The sequence below is a fragment of the Brachyhypopomus gauderio genome, chromosome 6 (genome assembly GCF_052324685.1).
Source record: "Brachyhypopomus gauderio isolate BG-103 chromosome 6, BGAUD_0.2, whole genome shotgun sequence".
NCBI lineage: Eukaryota > Metazoa > Chordata > Actinopteri > Gymnotiformes > Hypopomidae > Brachyhypopomus > Brachyhypopomus gauderio.
In genome coordinates, this window is record NC_135216.1 from 19,755,107 (window position 1) to 19,774,708 (window position 19,602).

Consider the following 19,602-nt stretch of genomic DNA (forward strand, 5'->3'; position numbering starts at 1 on the left):
GGAGGGACCTGACCAGGGATTCAAGGGTGTTCTCCGGAGCTGGTAGGGGCCCCTCGCCTGTTAAAGCAGGTGAGCTGTTCGGTGTCCCCTCCTGCTGAGATGAATATCCCTCCCCCCAGGTGCGGGGTGCCGAGATGGTCAGGGTAAGTGCGTGTTTGCGTTTTGTGTTGTGTTAGAACATTTATTTTGTTATTCCCCGGTGGGGCCGCCCCTAAATATATTTGGGGGGGGTGGGGGGGGGGGGCTATGGGGTTCCTGAGCCACGGAATGTGGCTTGGAAGGCGTAGCTCCGCAAGGAGACCTGACCTGTTGGGAGGGACCCCTGAGCAGGTAGGAGCCCCTGAACCCCTTTATTTAGGCAGAGGATGCCTGGGGTGTTAGTGGCAGGGTGTCTCCTCATGCCAAGAAGGGGTCTCCTCCCCCCTGGGTAAAGGGAGCTTGTAAACAGTCAGGGCAAGTGCGCTTTTGTGTTGTGTGTAGTATGTGTGCGTGTGTGTGTAATGTGTTGCAGGTTGCTCCTGGTGGTGGACTCCGGCACTCCCGGACCTTGTGGGGATCTCCTTAAGGAGACCCTCCCCTTCAAGCTCGGGGTGACCAGCATGTTCTTGTGGCAGATTTGCCAGGGCCCTGGTCTCTGGTGCTCCTGGGTTGGGTGGAGGAGTCCACCTTGCGATGAGGGGCCCTGGGAGGGGTTGACTCCCCAGGAGGCTGGGGTGACCCCTAGCAGAAGGCAGGGGTCAGCTCCGAGTGGACAGGTAGGTTCGGGAGGTGGTCGTTGGGTGCTGTGGCCGCACCCCAGTGTGGCAGCCTGCACACATCCACACCTGTGACGTGTGGTGAGCTAGGTGCTCCCAGTCTGCACACAGTGGTGGGGCTCAAGCGGCCTAAGGCCAGTTAGGGCGTGAGGGCCCTGTGACCGACCGGGGCGTGGTTTCATCTTGTTGACGGCCCAGTCGGTCCAGGGTCCCACCCAGGAGGCAGCTAACCTGTTTGTCTTTTTATGTTCCAGCACCAGGACTGCAGGGAACGGGTTCCTGCCTTGTCTCCGGCCAGTGAAGGGGAGCTAATGTGTGTGTTTTGTGTTGTAGCTCCAGGACGGCAGGGAACGGGTCCCTGTCTTGTCCCCCCCTCCCGCCCCTTTGCTCTGTTTTGTGTGCTGTCGCTGTGAGCCGCACATCCGGAGGGGAGTGCGGCTTTGGTGGGGGGGTCTGTCACATTGTGGAGGGCCCCCTGCCGGTTGCCCCCGTCCACAGCGGCAGCTGTCCTGTTGTGGTCATGTGATGTTCGTCCCTCAGGTGGGCGGGGCCCGCGATCCGTCTCACCTGAGGGTCGTTTGTTCGTCTATATATGTCTTGTCTTTGTACCAGTTGACCACTGGTTATTATATCCTTAATTTGGATCGACTCATGGGTTTTTGGTTTGCGCACTTTTCATATTAAACCATCCATTTTCCCTGAGACTTGGCGTGATCGCTTCCTTTTCATTTCGCTCACCCTGCCCGTCACAGCAGAGAAACTTAGCTGAAGTGTAAGAGTATTCAAAGTGTAATCTAAGTGTAAGTGTAGTGTATGTGTAGTCAGAAACTGTTCTTAATATATTTTGTTTGTTGTCCCCCACAATGGTCTACTGCAGGAGTGGCCAACCTGCGGCTCGCGTCTTTGCCTGGTTTTGTGCGGCTCCCCAGCCGGTCCGCGCGCTCACCTGCACTAACGATCTGTGCCGTGGCCCGGTTACCTCATCAGCTCTGAGGGCGACACACTGCTACATCTTCGTGCTGCGCGGTTTGTTTACAAGCCTAGCGAGCCTCTAATACTTTTTAAACCAGCGTAGTGGAAAACACGCATTTGACTGTCTTCACACGCTCACACGAGTTACTAATTCGCCAACTACTAGCGATCGATCGCGATATAATACTTATTTTTTGTCCATTACACCCCCCCCTCCCCGTCAACAATCTACACTCGCCACTCCTCCACCCCCCCGTCAACAATTTACATGCCCATGTATGATGTGGCTCTTTGTTGTACTGGGAAGGCAACAACAACCTGCAATGTTTTGACCCCAGCCTTTCTGTGTGGGGCTTTGACCCCAGCCTCTCTGACATGGGAAGAGGCTACAAACTGACATACTCCACAAAGATATACCAACATGCATCACACTGCATAGATATTTGGCCATTTTATATTATCACACTATATTCTTCCACTCTGTGTAGACCAGGGGTGCTCATTACGTCGATCGCGATCATCGCGAAGGAACGTGCATAGATCTCGTCACATAAAATAGTAGTAGATGAATCGCACATCTGCAGTGACGGTTGTATTTGGATTGACATTCACGGTAGCCAATCTGCAATCCACTCAACAAATTACGTTCGCCACCCCCCCCCCGCTCAACATATTACGTTCGCCACCCCCCCCGCTCAACAAATTACGTTCGCCCGCCACCCCGGTAGATCTTTCTGACTCGGTCATCTTATAAGTAGCTCGCAAGCCGAAAACTTGTGGGCACCCCTGGTGTAGACTGTGTTCTGTATGGTTTTGTCCACCATGATCATATACAATAGGTTTACCTGTTATTTACATTTGATTTTTATATTTTGTTCCAGAACTTTTACAACTATTATGTGTGCATTCTGTATCTCTGTCACAAATTCACAATACTTAAAGACTAACAAATTTAAATATTACAAAATGTAATAAAATGAAATTATTTGTGATATGATTTTATTATATTTTTCAGTACATTCATTTCAATGGTTTGTGTCAATCATCTTTGATGCATGATAAACAACAGATTATAGTCCAGCTGGACATTATGGTCCAAGCTGTAAAATCACACAGATATGAAATTCCAAGTATGACTCAGCGGTGAATATATGTAATTTAGAAATGCCAGTGTCACTTTATACAAGGCCCTGAAAGAAAGATAGAAAAGTATTTAAGTACTTTTTAAGTACTAAATTAGCACAGCAAATACATGATAAATAAAACCCATGGAGGTTGAACAAACAGAAAATTAACCACAAGGTGAAAAAAGTATTCAGAATATGTAAGCGGTGAGTGATGACAGAGTGAGTGTGAACATCATTGTAACAGTATGGACTGTGTTCAGGGTGGGTGTAATGCCTGGGCTGGAACAATAGGGGAGCTGTGGCGCTGAGTGACAGGAAGTGCCCAGTCTGAAATGATTGCTCCCCTTCAAAAGCAGGAAGTTTGAGGTACTGGCAGGGTTTTTTTGGTCTCCTCTGTGCAGGGGTAAGGTTGGTGGCGTACAGGTTGATTTCTTTTGCTGTGTCTGAGGTATCGTTGGTGTGTGTGTGTGTGTTGAGGCTGTTTGACTGGTCTGCTTAACTTATCAGTGACTTGCCTGATCTCTGGGGTTGGATTTCGCTGGGATTTGGGAGTGTGTATGAGTGGGTGCCGTTTCAACGTGTGATTTGGTGCATGGTTGTGTGTGTGTGTGTGTGTGTGTGTGTGTGTATTTACTTCAGTTGGTTTTTGTTTGTCTCCGACTGGGTGGCCAAGCGGTGCTGAGACACTGTGTGCCACCAATTATTCTAGCCAGTGGCTTAGCACAGGCAGTAGTTGTAACGTGGCTCGCGCCACGGAGCGAGAGGACGGACACAAGTGCTGAGAAGAGCGAGATTTATTCAGGGGAATACCGTAATCATCGTCGGATAGCCAGGCAGGGTCGATAACAGGAGGGCAGTCCGTAAAACATGCAAAGACAGGCATCACAACACAGGGAGCACGGGAAACAGGAGAAACACGAAACGGTCAGGCACAGAGAACAGCGATGGGACAGACACGATCACAAATAAATTCAAAATACCGGACAAAGGACAAGGGAGACTCAGGGCTTAAATACATGGAAACTAACTACGAGCAGGTGTAGACAATGATACAGGGGCGTGGCAATAAACAAGGGAATTACGAGACAAACGAGCGGGGCGGGATGAACAGATACGGAACACAGACACGAGGGGTTTGGAGTGACAGCTAACGGAGGGGGACACGGTCATATGTGACAGTAGTTTGGGTTTGGCAATGTGTGTTTGATGTATGTTGATGTACGTTGTTTTTAAAGCTAATAAAGGTAATTCTATTTAATTAGTGGGGTTTAAGCTTGTGCATTGGGGCCACTGGCTGGGGTGCGGAATCTAGCTGTTCACTACAGGCTTATTCCAGGTTTTGTAGAGGTTTACTTCTGATGAGCTGTAATGTTTTTAACCCTTTTCACACCAAAAGGTTGGGTGGTTTTGTAGTGGGCTTTGTAGCTGGGTTGTATGATTGCTATGCTCCCTGTTTGTGGAGTTGCCCCTGTAGGTGAGCAGCTACCCCTCCAATCCTCCCATGTGTCTGATGTTATTTGCTTTAATAAACCCTCAAGTACGTCTGATCTGTCTTATTGCTCTCCTGTGGTGTTGTCAATTTACTGGTGTCCGAACCTTGTGTTACATCATCACAGAAAAAAGGTTAAAGAACAGGAAGCAGGAAGTGCGCCATTTCAAGAGTGTCTTTTCCTTTTCTTCAGTAATTCCATAACTCCATTTTGTTTTGTCTTGTACATTTAAAATGTTCTAGCAACAATACTTGCACATGCGTATTAACAGGGTGTCCAAAAAGAACAATTAAACATCAAAACATTTCTTACCAGAACGAGTCACTAATCTCATTTGCATCTTTGAAATGTAGCTTTTCCAAGGGTTCAAAAAAGCCTTCTGTAAAGATTCTGTACATTGAAAAGAAAAAAGAATTTGGTGTATCACAGCAAAGGGACTGAATATTTATGTGAATAATTAATTATCTTAAAATCTCATTAATTTAATCTTTAAGTCTCTAAAATGTTCCTAATTTATCATTGTAGGTGACCAAGTGTAGACTGTAAAAATGGCAATTACATTCATTCAGAATAAATCCAGAACACAAGAGAAGCAAGAAAACTGGGAAAAAGACTGTTTCACATTGGAGGCCCCTTGCCAGCCACCCCCGTCAACAGCAGCAGTATTTCATGTTGTCCTGTTGTTGTGAAATTGTGTTTGTCCCTCAGGTGGGTGTGGCCCATTAGGAAACCCGACACCTGAGGGTTGTTTGTCTGTCTGTTGTTTTGCATTGGTGCACTTTATTCATTAGATCCTCCCTTTTCTCTGAAACTGATGTGATCGCTTCCTTTTTTATTTGCCCTCTCGCCCGTCACACCGACAGTCTGAATATACAATCTGAAACCACTATACATTAAACACAGTCCTAAATAAATTAGTCAAACTACATTCAGGACCTTAGTAGACAGCTCAGTTTTCAGTAGATGTGGATAAATTTGAGGATTTACATTCTATGGTTTAGAACAGCTTTAGACAAAAGCAGCAACGGTCTTTTGTTTTATACCTCTGAGACTCGTCCAGCTCCTCCTGAGTAACCATCCCATTGGCCAGAAGCTTTGCAGTGCAGACAGCCTTCATGTTCTCCAAGTTTCTGCGAGTCACCCAGAGAAGACAAAAATAACAGCAGACAAACATCTTGATGTTCAATACAGACCGCACTATAATAATTCCTCTAGCTTTAGAAATGTGTGCCTGTGAACTATGTGGTTTGATGTTTCACAGCACTTACTTTAAAAGGCGTTCTGCTGCATCATCATCAATACTTCCACCAAGGGTGTTGATTAGATGGTTTGAGTAGTTTGTTACCAATTGTGCTGAAGCTCTAATGGAGAAAAACTGAAGTTTAGCAAGTTTGTAATCTGTTTAAATCTATTTTATGGAATTTATGGAAAACAGCTCCAGCACATTGTATATATTACCAGTCATCTAACCTTATTCCTGGAAGGAAAGATCCAATTGAATCCCTTTTCTTTTCATTCAGGACCCTATATGCTTCATCCTGAAAAGGTTTCCAGTAGTCTAAAGTAAGCTCTCTAGAGGAAGGAAAATTAGTGTTCAAAGCATAATAAACTTCTTTAACTCCTATAGCCTATGTGTTCATCAAAAACGTAATATTGATATATTTTACATTTAAATTTTATGGCATTTGGCAGACACCCTTATCCAGAGCGACTTATATTTTATCTCGTTTTTTTTATACAAGTGAGCAATTGAGGGTTAAGGGTCTTGCTCAGGGGCACCTCAGTCATGGCCTCAGGTCTGGGAATCGAACCCACGACCCTCCAGTCACAAGACCAGTTCCCTAACCACCAGGCCACAACTGCCCACACATCAAATACATCAAAAGACATTTCTAGTAAAATGACTGCAAAGTGGTGCAGAGCTCTGTCCAGTCATGGGGAGTCTCTGAGGAGATTGTGGACTGGATCAGTGTCAGGATGAACACTAGGGAAGCGTGCCACTTCCTGCCTATATAGATGTTGTGTACAATATTTTAATACAAATCTGAGGAAAACTAAAATGAGTGTTTCCATAGTGTTGCAGAAGTGAACAGGTATTTCTTTAGAGGTTTTTTTTTCTCTCAAATAATACTTGACATGTTCTCAGTAATTTCAGTAGTATTTTGGTGGAGCTTTTATGCAGCAATATCATCATAAATCATATATTAAATGAAATGCTATCTTGTCACTGTGATTACATTATAGTACATTAATATTATATGTGCATTACTTATTAAACTCACCTGAGACCCTCAAAGTCTTCATTGAAGATGTAGGCTATTTTTGAAGCTCTATACTTGAGTGTTTTAAGTTTAAGTACCACGTCCATTTCGATTAGCTTTTCTGCAGTAGCTGCCATGCCAATTTTAAATATCTTGTCTAAAGCTTGTGTAAGGAGAGGGAATCATGTGATTATTTTGCACAGAGCCCAAAACCACAATGTTAGATCCATAAACATACATTTACAGCACTTTACATGCAGTATTTTCAGAGCGACTTGTATATTTATCAGTGACAGTAGATGTGCTCTGTGGTTCAGTACAGCTTGATGCATTGTTTTTTTTTTTTTTAATCAGCGAGGTCAGAGACTAACTGCACTTATTCAGGTACATTCACATTTTAAGGAATAAAGAGAAGTCGTCTTACCTCCGAGAATTCCATTCTTTTCCCAGCACCATAAGTCCCAGAAGGTAAACAGGCACAAAAAAGATGTCCTTATAGATGTCCTCAAAATAATCCAAATGCAAACTAAAAAAGAAAACAGCATGAAAATAATGAACACCACATGCTCTAAGAAGCAAAACAAGATCTGCAAACACAGAATGAACTGATTCAGAGGAACATGCAGCCAATACACGCTACACGATTAAACCCGACCCAACATGAACACTCCAAATGTTTCACTGATTACCTTCTAATTACCTTCTTGGCGCAGTACGGTTCGATTCGTGACGGTTTGTGAGTGTTTCCATTAGTACCAGGAACAAGTTTGCCGATACCTTCAGGTACTTTTTTTGGAACCTACTCGTTCGAGGTTCTAACCGTTCCAAAGCGGAAAACTTCTGTGACGTGGAGGAACAGCATGACACTGATTGGCCAGGGAGTGTCGTCACAGGTTGCGTCACAGGAGAGCGACTCCTCCGCTATCGCCATCTCATCCATTGTTGTACGGTGTTGTGGTCGCATACAAGTGATGTCACGACACTACAACCCGCGCGCCAACAGCGACTCCACCGGCATTGTGGTGGTCCACCATTGTAATGGAAACACAACACGACCGTACCGCTCCGTTGCGAATCGATCCGTATCACCCCAAGCAGGCCCGTGTGGAAATGCGCCATAAAAGTCAGTCTTTGAGATAGGGTTTCTTAATACAGAGGGTGCATTAGACCAGGGGCTCATCTCCTGTTTCCAAAATGCATCAATGACTGCTTGAGAAAGCTGTTCTACTTTGATACTTGAAGAAAAAAAAACATGCTCAATAAAATGTAGGTTACTCGTGTTCAACGGTTTATTCAGTTAAACATGAATTTGTAAGCCTACATACTGTACATTAAAAGGGGTTGATAACATGTTTATTCAGCTAAACATGATATTTGAAATGTAAGCCAACATTTAGTACATTTAACCTCATGGACGTAATTTGGGGGGGGGCACTTTTTTAGAAGCCGGTTTTGGTCCTCTGCAGTTTTAACGGTTAAAAAGAAATATTTAAATAGCGCGAATCTAGCGCTAGGACCATGCAGAAAACGACCGCTCCGAGCTCCGCTCCGGTAACACTTTACGTTCACTTAATTTTCCATGAAGCAAACCTGGCGACTTCGTGGCTGCATCCATGTAAACCAGTGATTCTCAATTATTTTCTGTTAAGCCCCCCCTAGGAAGAAGAAAACACTTTGCGCCCCCCCTCTCCCCCCCCAAAAAAGGATGTACCCACACACTCACTCCACTACCATGGTCACTACTCTCTGCCATGACTATATATAACTTTGTGGGCGTATAAACCCCATACATGACATAATAGGATAAAAAATTGTTTTTATACGCCCACTGTAGTATAATTTATCTATAAAATTGTTACAAGTACACCTTAATAAGGTTCTTATTAACACTGAAGAAATAACAATTTATTTTATTAACTTTGATTTTTAGTTTGTAACAGAAACAATTGCATCATGAAGTGAAGTGCATCAGTTTGCATGAAATTGAAAAAAATGATATCCCTATTTAAACTAGAAACATTTTTGAACTGACTGGCATTTGATACTGAAAATGAAATTAAATAAAATCAATAAATAATAATAAATTCAACTTGATCACCAACATTAATTCAGGAGCACAATATATTAACACTTTAAATGGTCCATCAGAAGACCACATAAGTTAAAGTGCATCCTAAACAACAACCTACAACTCAGATATGGGTATTTCTACCTCTTACCTATTTGTGGTGGTGAGTTTTTATCTAAGAATTTCAATAGCTTGAAAAAAACAGTCTGCAGTGCTCTGGGGTAGAGGTCTGCACTCCCACGGTAATCCCGCGGGTCCCGACAGAATATCTTGCGGCGCGGGACAGAATTTAATTGTTATTGGCGGGAGCGGGAGTTGAATTAGTCCAGGCGATGCGGGAGCGGGACCACATATACATGTAGAAAAATCCCGCAAATTAATAGTCTAGAAAATTATAATAATAACAACGCAATGATTTCCATGCATAAGGAACAGGACGAAAACAACTAATCATTCAGTAAGTAAGCAATAAACTAATTCAAAATATTGGCTAAGCAACTGATCACGTGAACATGAAGTGTGCGTCATTTTGTCATTTTGATACAGAAATGGCAGAGACTGTAGACCAGGGGTCGGCAACCTTTGAGACATGGAGTGCCAACTTTAACATGTCCAGTCAATGAGTGTGCCACTATGGCGGCGAGTTTAAATTGTTGACCGAGTAGGGGGGGGGGGGGGGGGGGGGGGTGTAAATCGACACAAAGTATTATATCGCGATCGATCGCCAAGTTTAAACGCCTCCGCCGTTCGCGTGAGGTGTGCGTGCGGAGTCACGCGCTACGGTCACTCGCGAAAGTATAATCCATTAATATAATAATTTATATTAAAATATATATTTTTGCTGATGCTAGTCCAGCGTGTCGCGTGCCAGTGACTATGCCTCGGTGTGCCAATGGTGGCACACGTGCCATAGGTTGCCGACCCCTGCTGTAGACGGTCAACCAGTTTCAGCTGTGGAAAATTCTATTAAAACAGGCGAATACACCACAATTAAGCCAACTACAGGAAAGTCTGATGTATGGAAGTCATATTCCATTGTAATTAATGGAGATGGAAATCGGCTTGTTGTGATACATGTCAGAAAGTGGTGGTGTACGTCACCTAATGGGATGTGTTTGGACTGTGATAAGAAATGGGACTGCGCGATCAATCGCTATATTGCTGTTTTAATAAATACATAAGAAAATTTCAAGTACTAAATCTAATTAATTCAATTCATATTAGGATTGCGGGCGGGGGCGACAGAAATGTGTATGTGGTGGGCGGGTGCGGGATTAAAACAAGCGATTTTTTGGCCGGTGCGGGCGGGAGCGGGATTAAAACAAGCAGGTGCGGGATTAAAACAAGCAATTTTTTGGCGGGGAGCGGGTCTAAAACAAGCGGGAGCGGGCGAGAGCGGGATTAAAAAAGCAGTCCCGCGCAGACCTCTACTCTGGGGCCTTTACTACCGCTACTTGCATCCGTGTTAACCGTGTTAATGTAATTTGTAGACGGTGCCTTAGACGTTGTAGCGGTCACAATAGTACATTTTAAATAAAATGTTGTCTACAACTTAAAATATGTCTATCCCTGGCGTAAACAAAGTTGTAGGTATTTGTTTTGTTTGCCAGAAATGAGAATCTGCACAATTTGGCACTTTTGCTGATACTGTCTTAAAATTATTGAAGAAAGAATTCCGAATATGCAAATATGCGAACATGAAACCAACTTTACCGCAGTCAGATCTCTTGTATTACGTTAACAAATACGAGCCTCTTGTAATTCCAGGACAAAACATGAGAGAACGTGAAGATGTTAAGATTGGGCGTTTTGAAAAAAATAACCATTAAATAATGTGATAAAAGCTAATTATTTCGAATCATTTCGAGTATATGTATAAATATTTAACTTAATTAAGTTTAAAGTGCTGGGAAATATTGAAATGGACCTTTAAAATGACGTACAAGTGCTTGAATTCCACCTTATGAAGGTGTACGAACCCTGCAAACATGACTTTGTTCATTGCGCTGAAGCGCGGCGCGCGCGAAGTTACAAAATTCGAAAGGTGCACGACCTCGCGAATCGACAGCGCGCGAGGCCCTCGCACACGGGCGGAGCCACTGCGATTACGTAATTTTCGCCGCGCGGACCCTCGCGCCGCTCGTGACGCGTCAAGTATAACCAGGTCACATGCGCGCCCCCCCAGGCACTGCACATAGTGCCCCACTATTTGAGAAGCACTGAAACACACATACGATATGTAATTCACAGGTTTGAAAACTCGTTCTTGCCCCTACTGTGCAATTTGGTTAGGAATACAGACGAGCTAAACTATCAAGTTGAAAGTCATCATAGTTTGCTTACCCATTTTGACCCAGTTCCCAACCCAACTTTAAGAATAGATAAACGGCGATAATTTTTATATCGCCTGATGAGATTATCAAATTAACGGCCCACCACTAATTGCAACTAAATTACTTTTTTACGATTGAGCTGAAAATTTTTGTCAGAGAATCTGGTCTGTAACGAACTGCGTGACGCAGAACCTGGAGGCGGACACAACCGCTGAGGAGAGCGAGATTTATTGAAGGGAATTCCATAGGCAGAGTCGTAATCAGCCCCATCAACGGAGGGGGGGGGGGGGGGGGGGACACGACGACAACCGGGTCTGTTGTCCCGGGCCCCAGGGCCAGGGGGGCCCATCAAAGAGCCCAGCAATTTATTTTTTATTTAAAGTCTATAATTTTAAATATTATCTTGAAATCGTTCATTAATATAAAATTCTGTACTCAAAATAAGCTCAATGGCTAAAATATGTTTTTTACCTATCTGCATATTTTCCATTAAGTGCATACACCCCCGCCTCCCACTGAAAAATGGTTTGATCCAGCACCGACTGTAGCTGGCTGGTACCCGCCCAACAGCGGGAAATACAGTGGTGGATAATTAAAGTAAACAGAAATCTGGAGCGCAGAAAAGAAAGGAAAAACATTTACCTGACGAATTTTAATATTGCTTTGTGTTCCAGGTTTGAAAAGTGCTGGAATTTAGGCTAAAGTACTTGAAAATGCTTGAAATTGTAACTACTTCGTTTCACAACAAATAGCTGTCTGACTGAACAGTTCTCTTGTATTACGTTAACAAATACAAGCCTCTTGTAATTCCAGGACGAAACATGAGAGAACGTGAAGACGTTAAGATTGGGTGTTTAGAAAATAAACAACCATTAAATAATGTGATAAAAAGCGAATTATTTTGAGTATATGTATAAATATTTAACTTTATTAAGTTTAACGTGCTGGGAAATATTGAAATTGACCTTTAAAATGACGTACAAGTGCTTGAATTCCACCTTATAAAGGTGTATGAACCCTGTAAACTTGACTTTGTTCATTGCACTGAAGTGTGGCACGTGCAAAGTTACAAAATTCGAGAGGTGCACAAACTAGCGAATAGACAGCGCTTGAGGTCCTCGCGCATGGGTGGTGCTACTGCAATTACGTCGTTTTCGCCGCGCGGACCCTTGCACCGTTCGCAACGTGTCAAGTATAAACCAGTCAGCTGTCAGAAACAGCTTTGATGTGTGGCTATATTATATACTATATGACCTAACACAGGGATTGTCTGCTGCAGAGGAAATTCAAATGACATAAGCCGGGGGGGCACATGAAACTTTCTTGTCCCGGGCCCTAGCAAGACTGTCAACGGGCCTGGTCGTAATACCGGGCAGTGGTCATAATGGGCAGGCACTCCAAACATGAAATGAATACGGGCATGGTAGCACAGAGAACAAAACAAGGCAGGGGAAAAAAGACTAGGCTGAACGTACTCACAACGATGACAAAACAGAAACAGCGAACTCCACGAGGGCATGAAAGAACAAACAGGCAAATAGCACAAAGGGGCTAACAGCACAAAATAACCAACACCAGACATGGGAGAAACAGGGACTATATATACACATGGGACTAAACCAGACACAGGTGAAGACGATGAGAACACAGGCATGGCGGACAGGGGAAACTGGGGCAACAGACAAGCTGGGCGGTATCAAGGAGCAGGGAAACCAGAGTGATAGCTAGGGGAGGGGGCGTAGCCCTACGTGACATGGTCCATAATGACATGATAGCATCACGCAGTTGCTGCAGATTTGTTGGCTGCACACCCATGATGCGAATCTCCCATTTCACCACATCCCAAAGTTGATCTATTGGATTGAGATCTGGTGACTGTGGAGGCCATTTGAGTACAGTGAACTCATTGTCGTGTTCAAGAAACCAGTCTGAGATGATTTGCACTTTATGACATGGCGTATTATCCTGCTGGAAGTAGCCATCAGAAGATGGGTACACTGTGGTCATTAAGGGATGGACATGGTCAGCAACAATACTCAGCTAGGCTGTGACATTGACACAATGCTCAATTGGTACTAATGGGCCCAAAGTGTGCCAGGAAAATATCCCCCACACCATTGCACCACCACCACAAACCTGAACCAGGCAGGATGCATCCATGCTGGTGACGCCAAATTCAGACGGTACCATCCAAATGTGGCAGCATCAGAACTCATCGGACCAGGCAATGTTTTTCTGAGGCAACTTGTAGCCTCAGTATCCTGTTCTTAAGTGACAGGAGTGGCACCTAGTGTGGTCTTCTCCTGCTGTAGCCCATCCGCCTCAAGGTTTGATGTGTTGTGCATTCAGAGATGTCTTGGTTGTAACAACTGGTTATTTGAGTTACTGTTGACGTTCTATCAGCTTGAACGGCAGTCTGGCCATTCTCCTCTGACCTCTGGCATCAACAATGCATTTGCACCCACAGAATTGCCACTCACTAGATAGTTTCTCTTTTTCAGACCATTCTCTGTAAACCCTAGAGATGGTTGTGCTTGAAAATCCCAGTAGATCAGCAATTTCTGAAATACTTGGTTGTTGGTGCCCATCTGGCACCAACAACCATTCCATGTTCAAAGTCACTTAAATCATCTTTCTTTCCCATTCTGATGCTCAGTACTGTTGCTGGTATGTTGGCACATTCCTCCATGCAAATCATCTAGAGCAGTCAGTGATGTTTTGGGGCTGTCGGCCAGCAACGCAGACGTTCAACTCCCTCCAAAGATTTTCTATGGGGTTGAGATCTGGAGACCTTGAAATGCTTCTTACAAAGCCACTACTTTGTTGCCCTGGCAGTGTGCTTGGGATCAAAAACCTTCCTTTTCAGATCTGCTTTTAATTAAGAAACTAACATTTACATCTTATTTACTTTATTACATTATTTTAGTTACATTATGTCTGTTTTAATTATTTTAATAATTCTGCCTATTTACTTTATTACATTTTTAGCTTATTACATTATTTTAATAATTTGTCTGTAACAACCCCAGGGGGCGGGCATGACGCAATTGCAGGCTTTAGTATAATTTATTATATAAAACAGAAATCAAACTAAACAAAAGGAAACTACAAGGTAAAGTGGAAGACATGTTAAAGTAAACATACAAACAACAACTATCAAGTAAAGAACCAACGTAAGACCATCCACAACTAACCAGTATAACACCAAAACATAGGAGCTAACTAGACACAAGATCTACATGGACACAAAGAAAACACTAGGGATACAGCGGGGGGGAACAGGAGACTAACCAGGAATACTTAGCAGTGGACAGGGAACAAGAAATGAATCACACGAAACTGAAAGTATGAAACACCGAACAAAATGTCTGGATCAGGGCTAGGAGACAAGTACACATACATAACGGAGAACTGCAAGGGAAACTCACATGAAAACGACAGAGCTAAGAAGAACGAAACCAACACGGAACATGAACGAAAATGCTAATAGGAAACAACAAAGAGAACCAGGCAGAGCAGGACAAGGCAAGGCTAGGGAGTACTCACAATCAGTGTTGGGAACGTTACTTTAAAAAAGTAATTAGTTATAGTTACTCACTACTTGTTCAAAAAAGTAACTGAGTTAGTAACTGAATTACTCTATAATAAAAGTAACTCGTTACCAGGGAATGTAACTATTTGCATTACAGTAAAAAAAAAAGTTATATGCCAATGAATAAGGATTTTTTGAAAAAGCAGTTTTCACAGTCAGTTAAAGGTGTTTAACTTTTGATATTTATTGCACATCAACAGACCAGTGCAGGATAAAATCCTTTAAAATCCCAAATCTTTGAGGAAAAAAAAGCAAAAGTAAACAGTTACACTATATAACTGTTTACTTAAAACACTTGATATATCTATCAAGTTAAATTAAATTCTCTCAACCTGAGACAACTGGTTTGTTTACAACAGAAATAAACTTAATAATTAAACCTCTATTCTTAATTAAATAAATCCAATACCCAGTCTGGTAGACATTCAGGGACTTCAAGTATTTTTCTAAATAATGTTTATATCGCCACCTTGAAAATGCAAATTTTTCTTAGGCTTGCTCCTGACTCGCCATTTCTGCCTCTTCTCCGTTTGTGTCGTGTCGCTGGTGTGCTTCGGCACACGTGTAAAAACACTGGCTCTGATTGGCTACCATAACGCTGCCTTAACCAATCGCTTACTGACTTGTTAAGTTAAACAGGTGTTACACCGAGAACTGTGACCTATCGAGATCTGTTACTCATCACTAGCCTGGGCAGCAGTCCGCTCGGATTACTGTTAGTATATCAATATACAGTAATGCACCGCTTTTAATGACCAGTAACATCAACGGCGTTGTAACGACAGGAAAAGTAATTAATTATGTTATCCCGTTACTGACAAAATGACGCCGTTACCTAACGCCGTTATTTTTAACGCCGTTATTCCCAACACTGCTCACAATACACAATGGCCGACACAGGAGAGTAAAACCAAGGGGAATATATACACTGAGACAGGGGAGAGAACGAGACACAGGTGCAAACACTGAAGACAGGGGCGTGACAGACAGACGGGAAACCAAGGAAACGGGGATCTAGGCGGGACCAGGGAGGAGGGTGGAACTGGACGTGACATTGTAATTTTAATACTGTCACAGTCACAGCTCCGGACCCTTCCCTGTGGGCAGGCCCATTGACAGTCTTGCTGGGGCCCGGGACAAGAAAATTTCATGACAAGAAAATTTCAAGTACTTTAGCCTAAATTCCAGCACTTTTCAAACCTGGAAGACAATGCAACATTAAAATTCGTCAGGTAAATGTTTTTCCTTTCTTTTCTGCACTCCAGATTTCTGTAATTACTTTAACTATCCACCACTGTATTTCCCGCTGTTGGGCGGGTACCAGCCGGCTACGGTTGGTGCTGGATCAAACCATTTTTCAGTGGGTGACGGGGGTGTATGCACTTAATGGAAAATATGCAGATAGGTAAAAAACATATTGTCACGTAGGGCTACGCCCCCTCTCCTAGCTGTCACTCTAGGTTCCCTTGTGTCTGCGTTTACTTGCCTGTTTATCCCGCCCTGCTCATTGTCTCTGTGATTTCCCATTGTCTGCCACGCCCCTGTTATCATTGTTCGCACCTGGTCCTTGCCTAGTCCTGTGTATAATAGTCCCGGTATCTCCCATGTCTGTATCGGTCTTTTTGTTCATTCGTTCCGTATGCCCTTGTGGAGTTCGCTGTTTCTGTTCTGTCATCTTTGTGAGTACATCCAGCCTAGTCTTTGTTCCCCTGCCTGGTTTTGTTCTTTGTTTTGCCATGTCTGTTCGTATTTCATGTCTGGACTGCCTGCCCGTTATGACCCACGCCCATGACTTCAACTCTGCCTTTGGAATTTCCTTTAATAAATCTCGCTCTCCTCAGCGTTTGTGTCCGCCTCCCTGTTCTGCCCAGCACAGACGCCCCCTCTCCTGGCTGTCACTCCGGATTCCCTTGTGTCTGCATTTACATGCCTGTTTATCCCGCCCTGCTCGTTGTCTCTGTGATTTCCCATTGCCTTCCACACCCCTGTCGTCATTGTTAGCACCTGTTCCCAGTTAGTTCTGTGTATAATAGTCCCGGTGTCTCCTGTGTCTGGTGTCGGTTATTTTGTGCTGTTAGCCAGCGTGCTTCCCGGTTGTGAGTTCGCTCTTTGTGCTTTTCATGTTACGTTGTTCTCTGCCTGTTCCGTGTTTTCCGTTGTGTTCAGTTGTCTTATCCCTAGTATGCCTGCGTATATTTCTTGTCTGGACTGCCCGCCCGATATGACCCATGCCCGTGACTTCAACTCTGCCTTTGGAATTTCCTTGAATAAATCTCGCTCTCCTCAGCGTTTGTGTCCGCCTCCCTGTTCTGCCCAGCGCAGATCGTTACACAAATATTTTAGCCATTGAGATTATTTTGAGTACAGAATTTTATATTAATGAAAGATTTCAAGATTATTTAAAATTATAGACTTTAAATAAAAAATTAATTGCTGGGCTCTTTGATGGGCCCCCCTGACCCTGGGGCCCGGGACAACAGCTCCGGTTGTCCCCCCTGTTGACGGGGCTGCCTGTGGGTGTGTCGCTACGTTGTCTGCGTGCCGTTATATCCATGTATGTAGTTCCGTGGGTGTGGGTCGTTTGTGAGCGTGTTCGTAGTCACACCTGTCCCTTGTCTCGAGATCATGAAGGTATGTGTTAATCACCCATATAATGCGCGTTTGCGCAATGTCTTGTGCTCGTCTTTGTCTAAAGCTCATGTCATTGTGTGTTGTGTGTGTGAGTGCTTGCGCTGTCCGCGCCACGCTTACTTTGTTGAGCACTATTAAAATGTTCTATGTTGACATTACCCGATCGTCGTGCCTGGTAAGTGGCTTACCACTTTGTGGCCAAGCTGCTGTCGTTCCCAAACACTTCCATATTCTTATAATACAGCTGACAGTTGACTGTTACGGTTAGGGGTTCTGTGTTTTCTTTTTGTGTTGTATGTATTGTTTGCAGGTTCTCCAGAAGAGGGCGCTACAACGTAGTTGACATCAGGTGCCAGTGTCACGGGACGAGATTGGATGGTGGGTCTTTATAAGCTCGTCTTGAGAAAGAAGCTGTACCTTGTGGTGTCCTGAGCAGTGGACTCCACCTGGTCATTGGGGATACTGAGCTGTGTTGACTGTTCTGAGATCATTCGGACCGATGGTTATCCTTCGGGTCTATTAGATATATCGCGACGCGATTCGAGACATACTGCTAATATATTGCTATGCGATTCGAGACATACTGCTAATATATCGCTACGCGATTTGAGACATACTGCTAAAATATCGCTATGCGATTCGAGATATACTGCTTCTAGCTTCGGTTTATTTGTAGTGTTTGTATATGGTGTACTATATAGAAGATTTGTGAGGATTATATTTGTAAGGGGGAAGTTTGGTTTTGTGTTAGTAGGGCTGGGCTGCTGATTCGTTTGGGAGTTGTTTTTCTCCTGTTTAAGTTATAGGGAGTTAGGTTAAGTTATTGTATGTTTGGTTTGATTTTTCTTTGACGAGGTTAGTTAGGTTTATGTGGGGGTTGTAGATGTTTGTGTGTTATGTTGGCCTTGGCCCAGCCTGAAGTTTGTGTGTTGTATTTTATATTTATATTATAAGTACTATGGTATTGCACATTATATATATATCCATATACACAACAAATAAATGACTGGCAAGTAGCCGATGAACGCAGTTCAGTGTCGCCCGATATTTTTCTTTTCTCTTCTTTATTTGTTATATTTTTATGTCGCGGCCCGACTAGCGAGCTGGGGTCATCTGGGCCGTAACAACTGTGGAATATTTAGGAGCGAGGAAACTTAACGACTGGATTTGTTCCACAGGTGGCAACCTATCACAGTTCCATGCTGGAATTCACTGAGCGCCTGAGAGCGACCCATTCTTTCACAAATGTTTGTAAAAACAGTCTGCATGCCTAGGTGCTTAATTTTATACACCTGTGGCCATGGAAGTGATTGTAACACCTGATTCCGATCATTTGGATGGGTGAGCAAATACTTTTGGCAGTACAGTGCATGTATATCACTTTAAACAATGTTGTCTCAAAAGCACACAATCACACAGTGCACACATGACCTTTTCCCCCAAAGGTTTGTATCATGAATTTTTTGGACACTGATAAATATTAGTTATTAGAATTTCTTACCTTAAAACTGCTTCGATTAAACTTGATGTAAATAATTGATCCAGCTCTGAGGACATATAATCAGTCATGTCCACAAACCTTTTGTCTTCAAATACTCTGTAAAATCAAATAGTTATTCTGGCATTCTTTCCTCAAATTCAGGTAAATATATTTCAGGTAGATTTACACCTTAACAGAGTTTAAAACACACAGAAAATTGAAATTTCTGTAGAAATGGGAACCTTGCAAATTTTTAAACTATTGCTTCCATCCTGCGGGTATTTTTGCTTTAGTACAGTAGCAGTTTAAAAAGAGAAACTTACTTATCACTCTGTTCAACTTTCTGCATAAACTCTGGAGATCGAGTGTAATTCAAAAATTTTTACTGATAAAAAATAAACACTCTAGCAACAACACTGAACATGACAAGAAAGCACAAGTTAAAAATAGAGCCCCAACATGTGAAGCGTGATATTAATTCAACAAAATGTTATGAAACTATATTATGCATCAACATATGAGCTTTATAAATCATTAACTTCATATAGTATTGATAAATCATTAACTACCAGTCCCACCAGGATTTCGCGGGCCTTTTTTGTGATTGTTGCGGGCTAAAATGTTTGATGTTGCGGGTGTTTTTCAAAAAAATTGCGATGGAAGTTGCGGTGTGTTTTTGCTTTTTTGTGAGTACATTGCAATAGGGAGTAAATGTTGTATGGTTTCCTCTATTGAGTAGTCCAATTATCTATTTACCTATTTATTCAGGGTTGCCAACTTTTCAAGATCGCTTGGAGTGAGATTTGAACCTGGAGGGGGTGGCGAACATTAATTGTTGACGGGGGGGTTAGCGAACGTAAGTTGTTACCGGGCGGCCTGTAAAATGGACACAA

At 43.2% G+C, this 19,602-nt stretch overlaps 1 protein-coding gene across 1 annotated transcript; it reads right to left on the minus strand.

The window, feature by feature from the left end:
• Window positions 1-2,764: 2,764 nt before the first annotated feature.
• Window positions 2,765-19,022, minus strand: LOC143516260 (uncharacterized). Its single transcript, XM_077007818.1, has 8 exons — window positions 18,731-19,022; window positions 7,030-7,131; window positions 6,627-6,768; window positions 5,815-5,916; window positions 5,613-5,705; window positions 5,388-5,474; window positions 4,657-4,734; window positions 2,765-2,917 (listed from the first exon to the last, which is right to left on the minus strand). Exons 3-8 carry the CDS (start codon window positions 6,740-6,742, stop codon window positions 2,836-2,838), a joined length of 558 nt encoding a protein of 185 aa, XP_076863933.1. The 5' UTR covers window positions 6,743-6,768; window positions 7,030-7,131; window positions 18,731-19,022; the 3' UTR covers window positions 2,765-2,835.
• Window positions 19,023-19,602: the final 580 nt, after the last annotated feature.

Coding starts and splice junctions, on each gene's coding strand:
- LOC143516260 (XM_077007818.1), bottom strand. CDS start 6,742: ATGGCAGCTACTGCAGAAAAGCTAATCGAAATGGACGTGGTACTTAAA. Junction 4,735..5,387: donor GAGCTGGACGAGTCTCAGAG/GTATAAAACAAA, acceptor TTCAATGTACAG/AATCTTTACAGAAGGCTTTT. Junction 2,918..4,656: donor GAGATTAGTGACTCGTTCTG/GTAAGAAATGTT, acceptor TCTTTCTTTCAG/GGCCTTGTATAAAGTGACAC.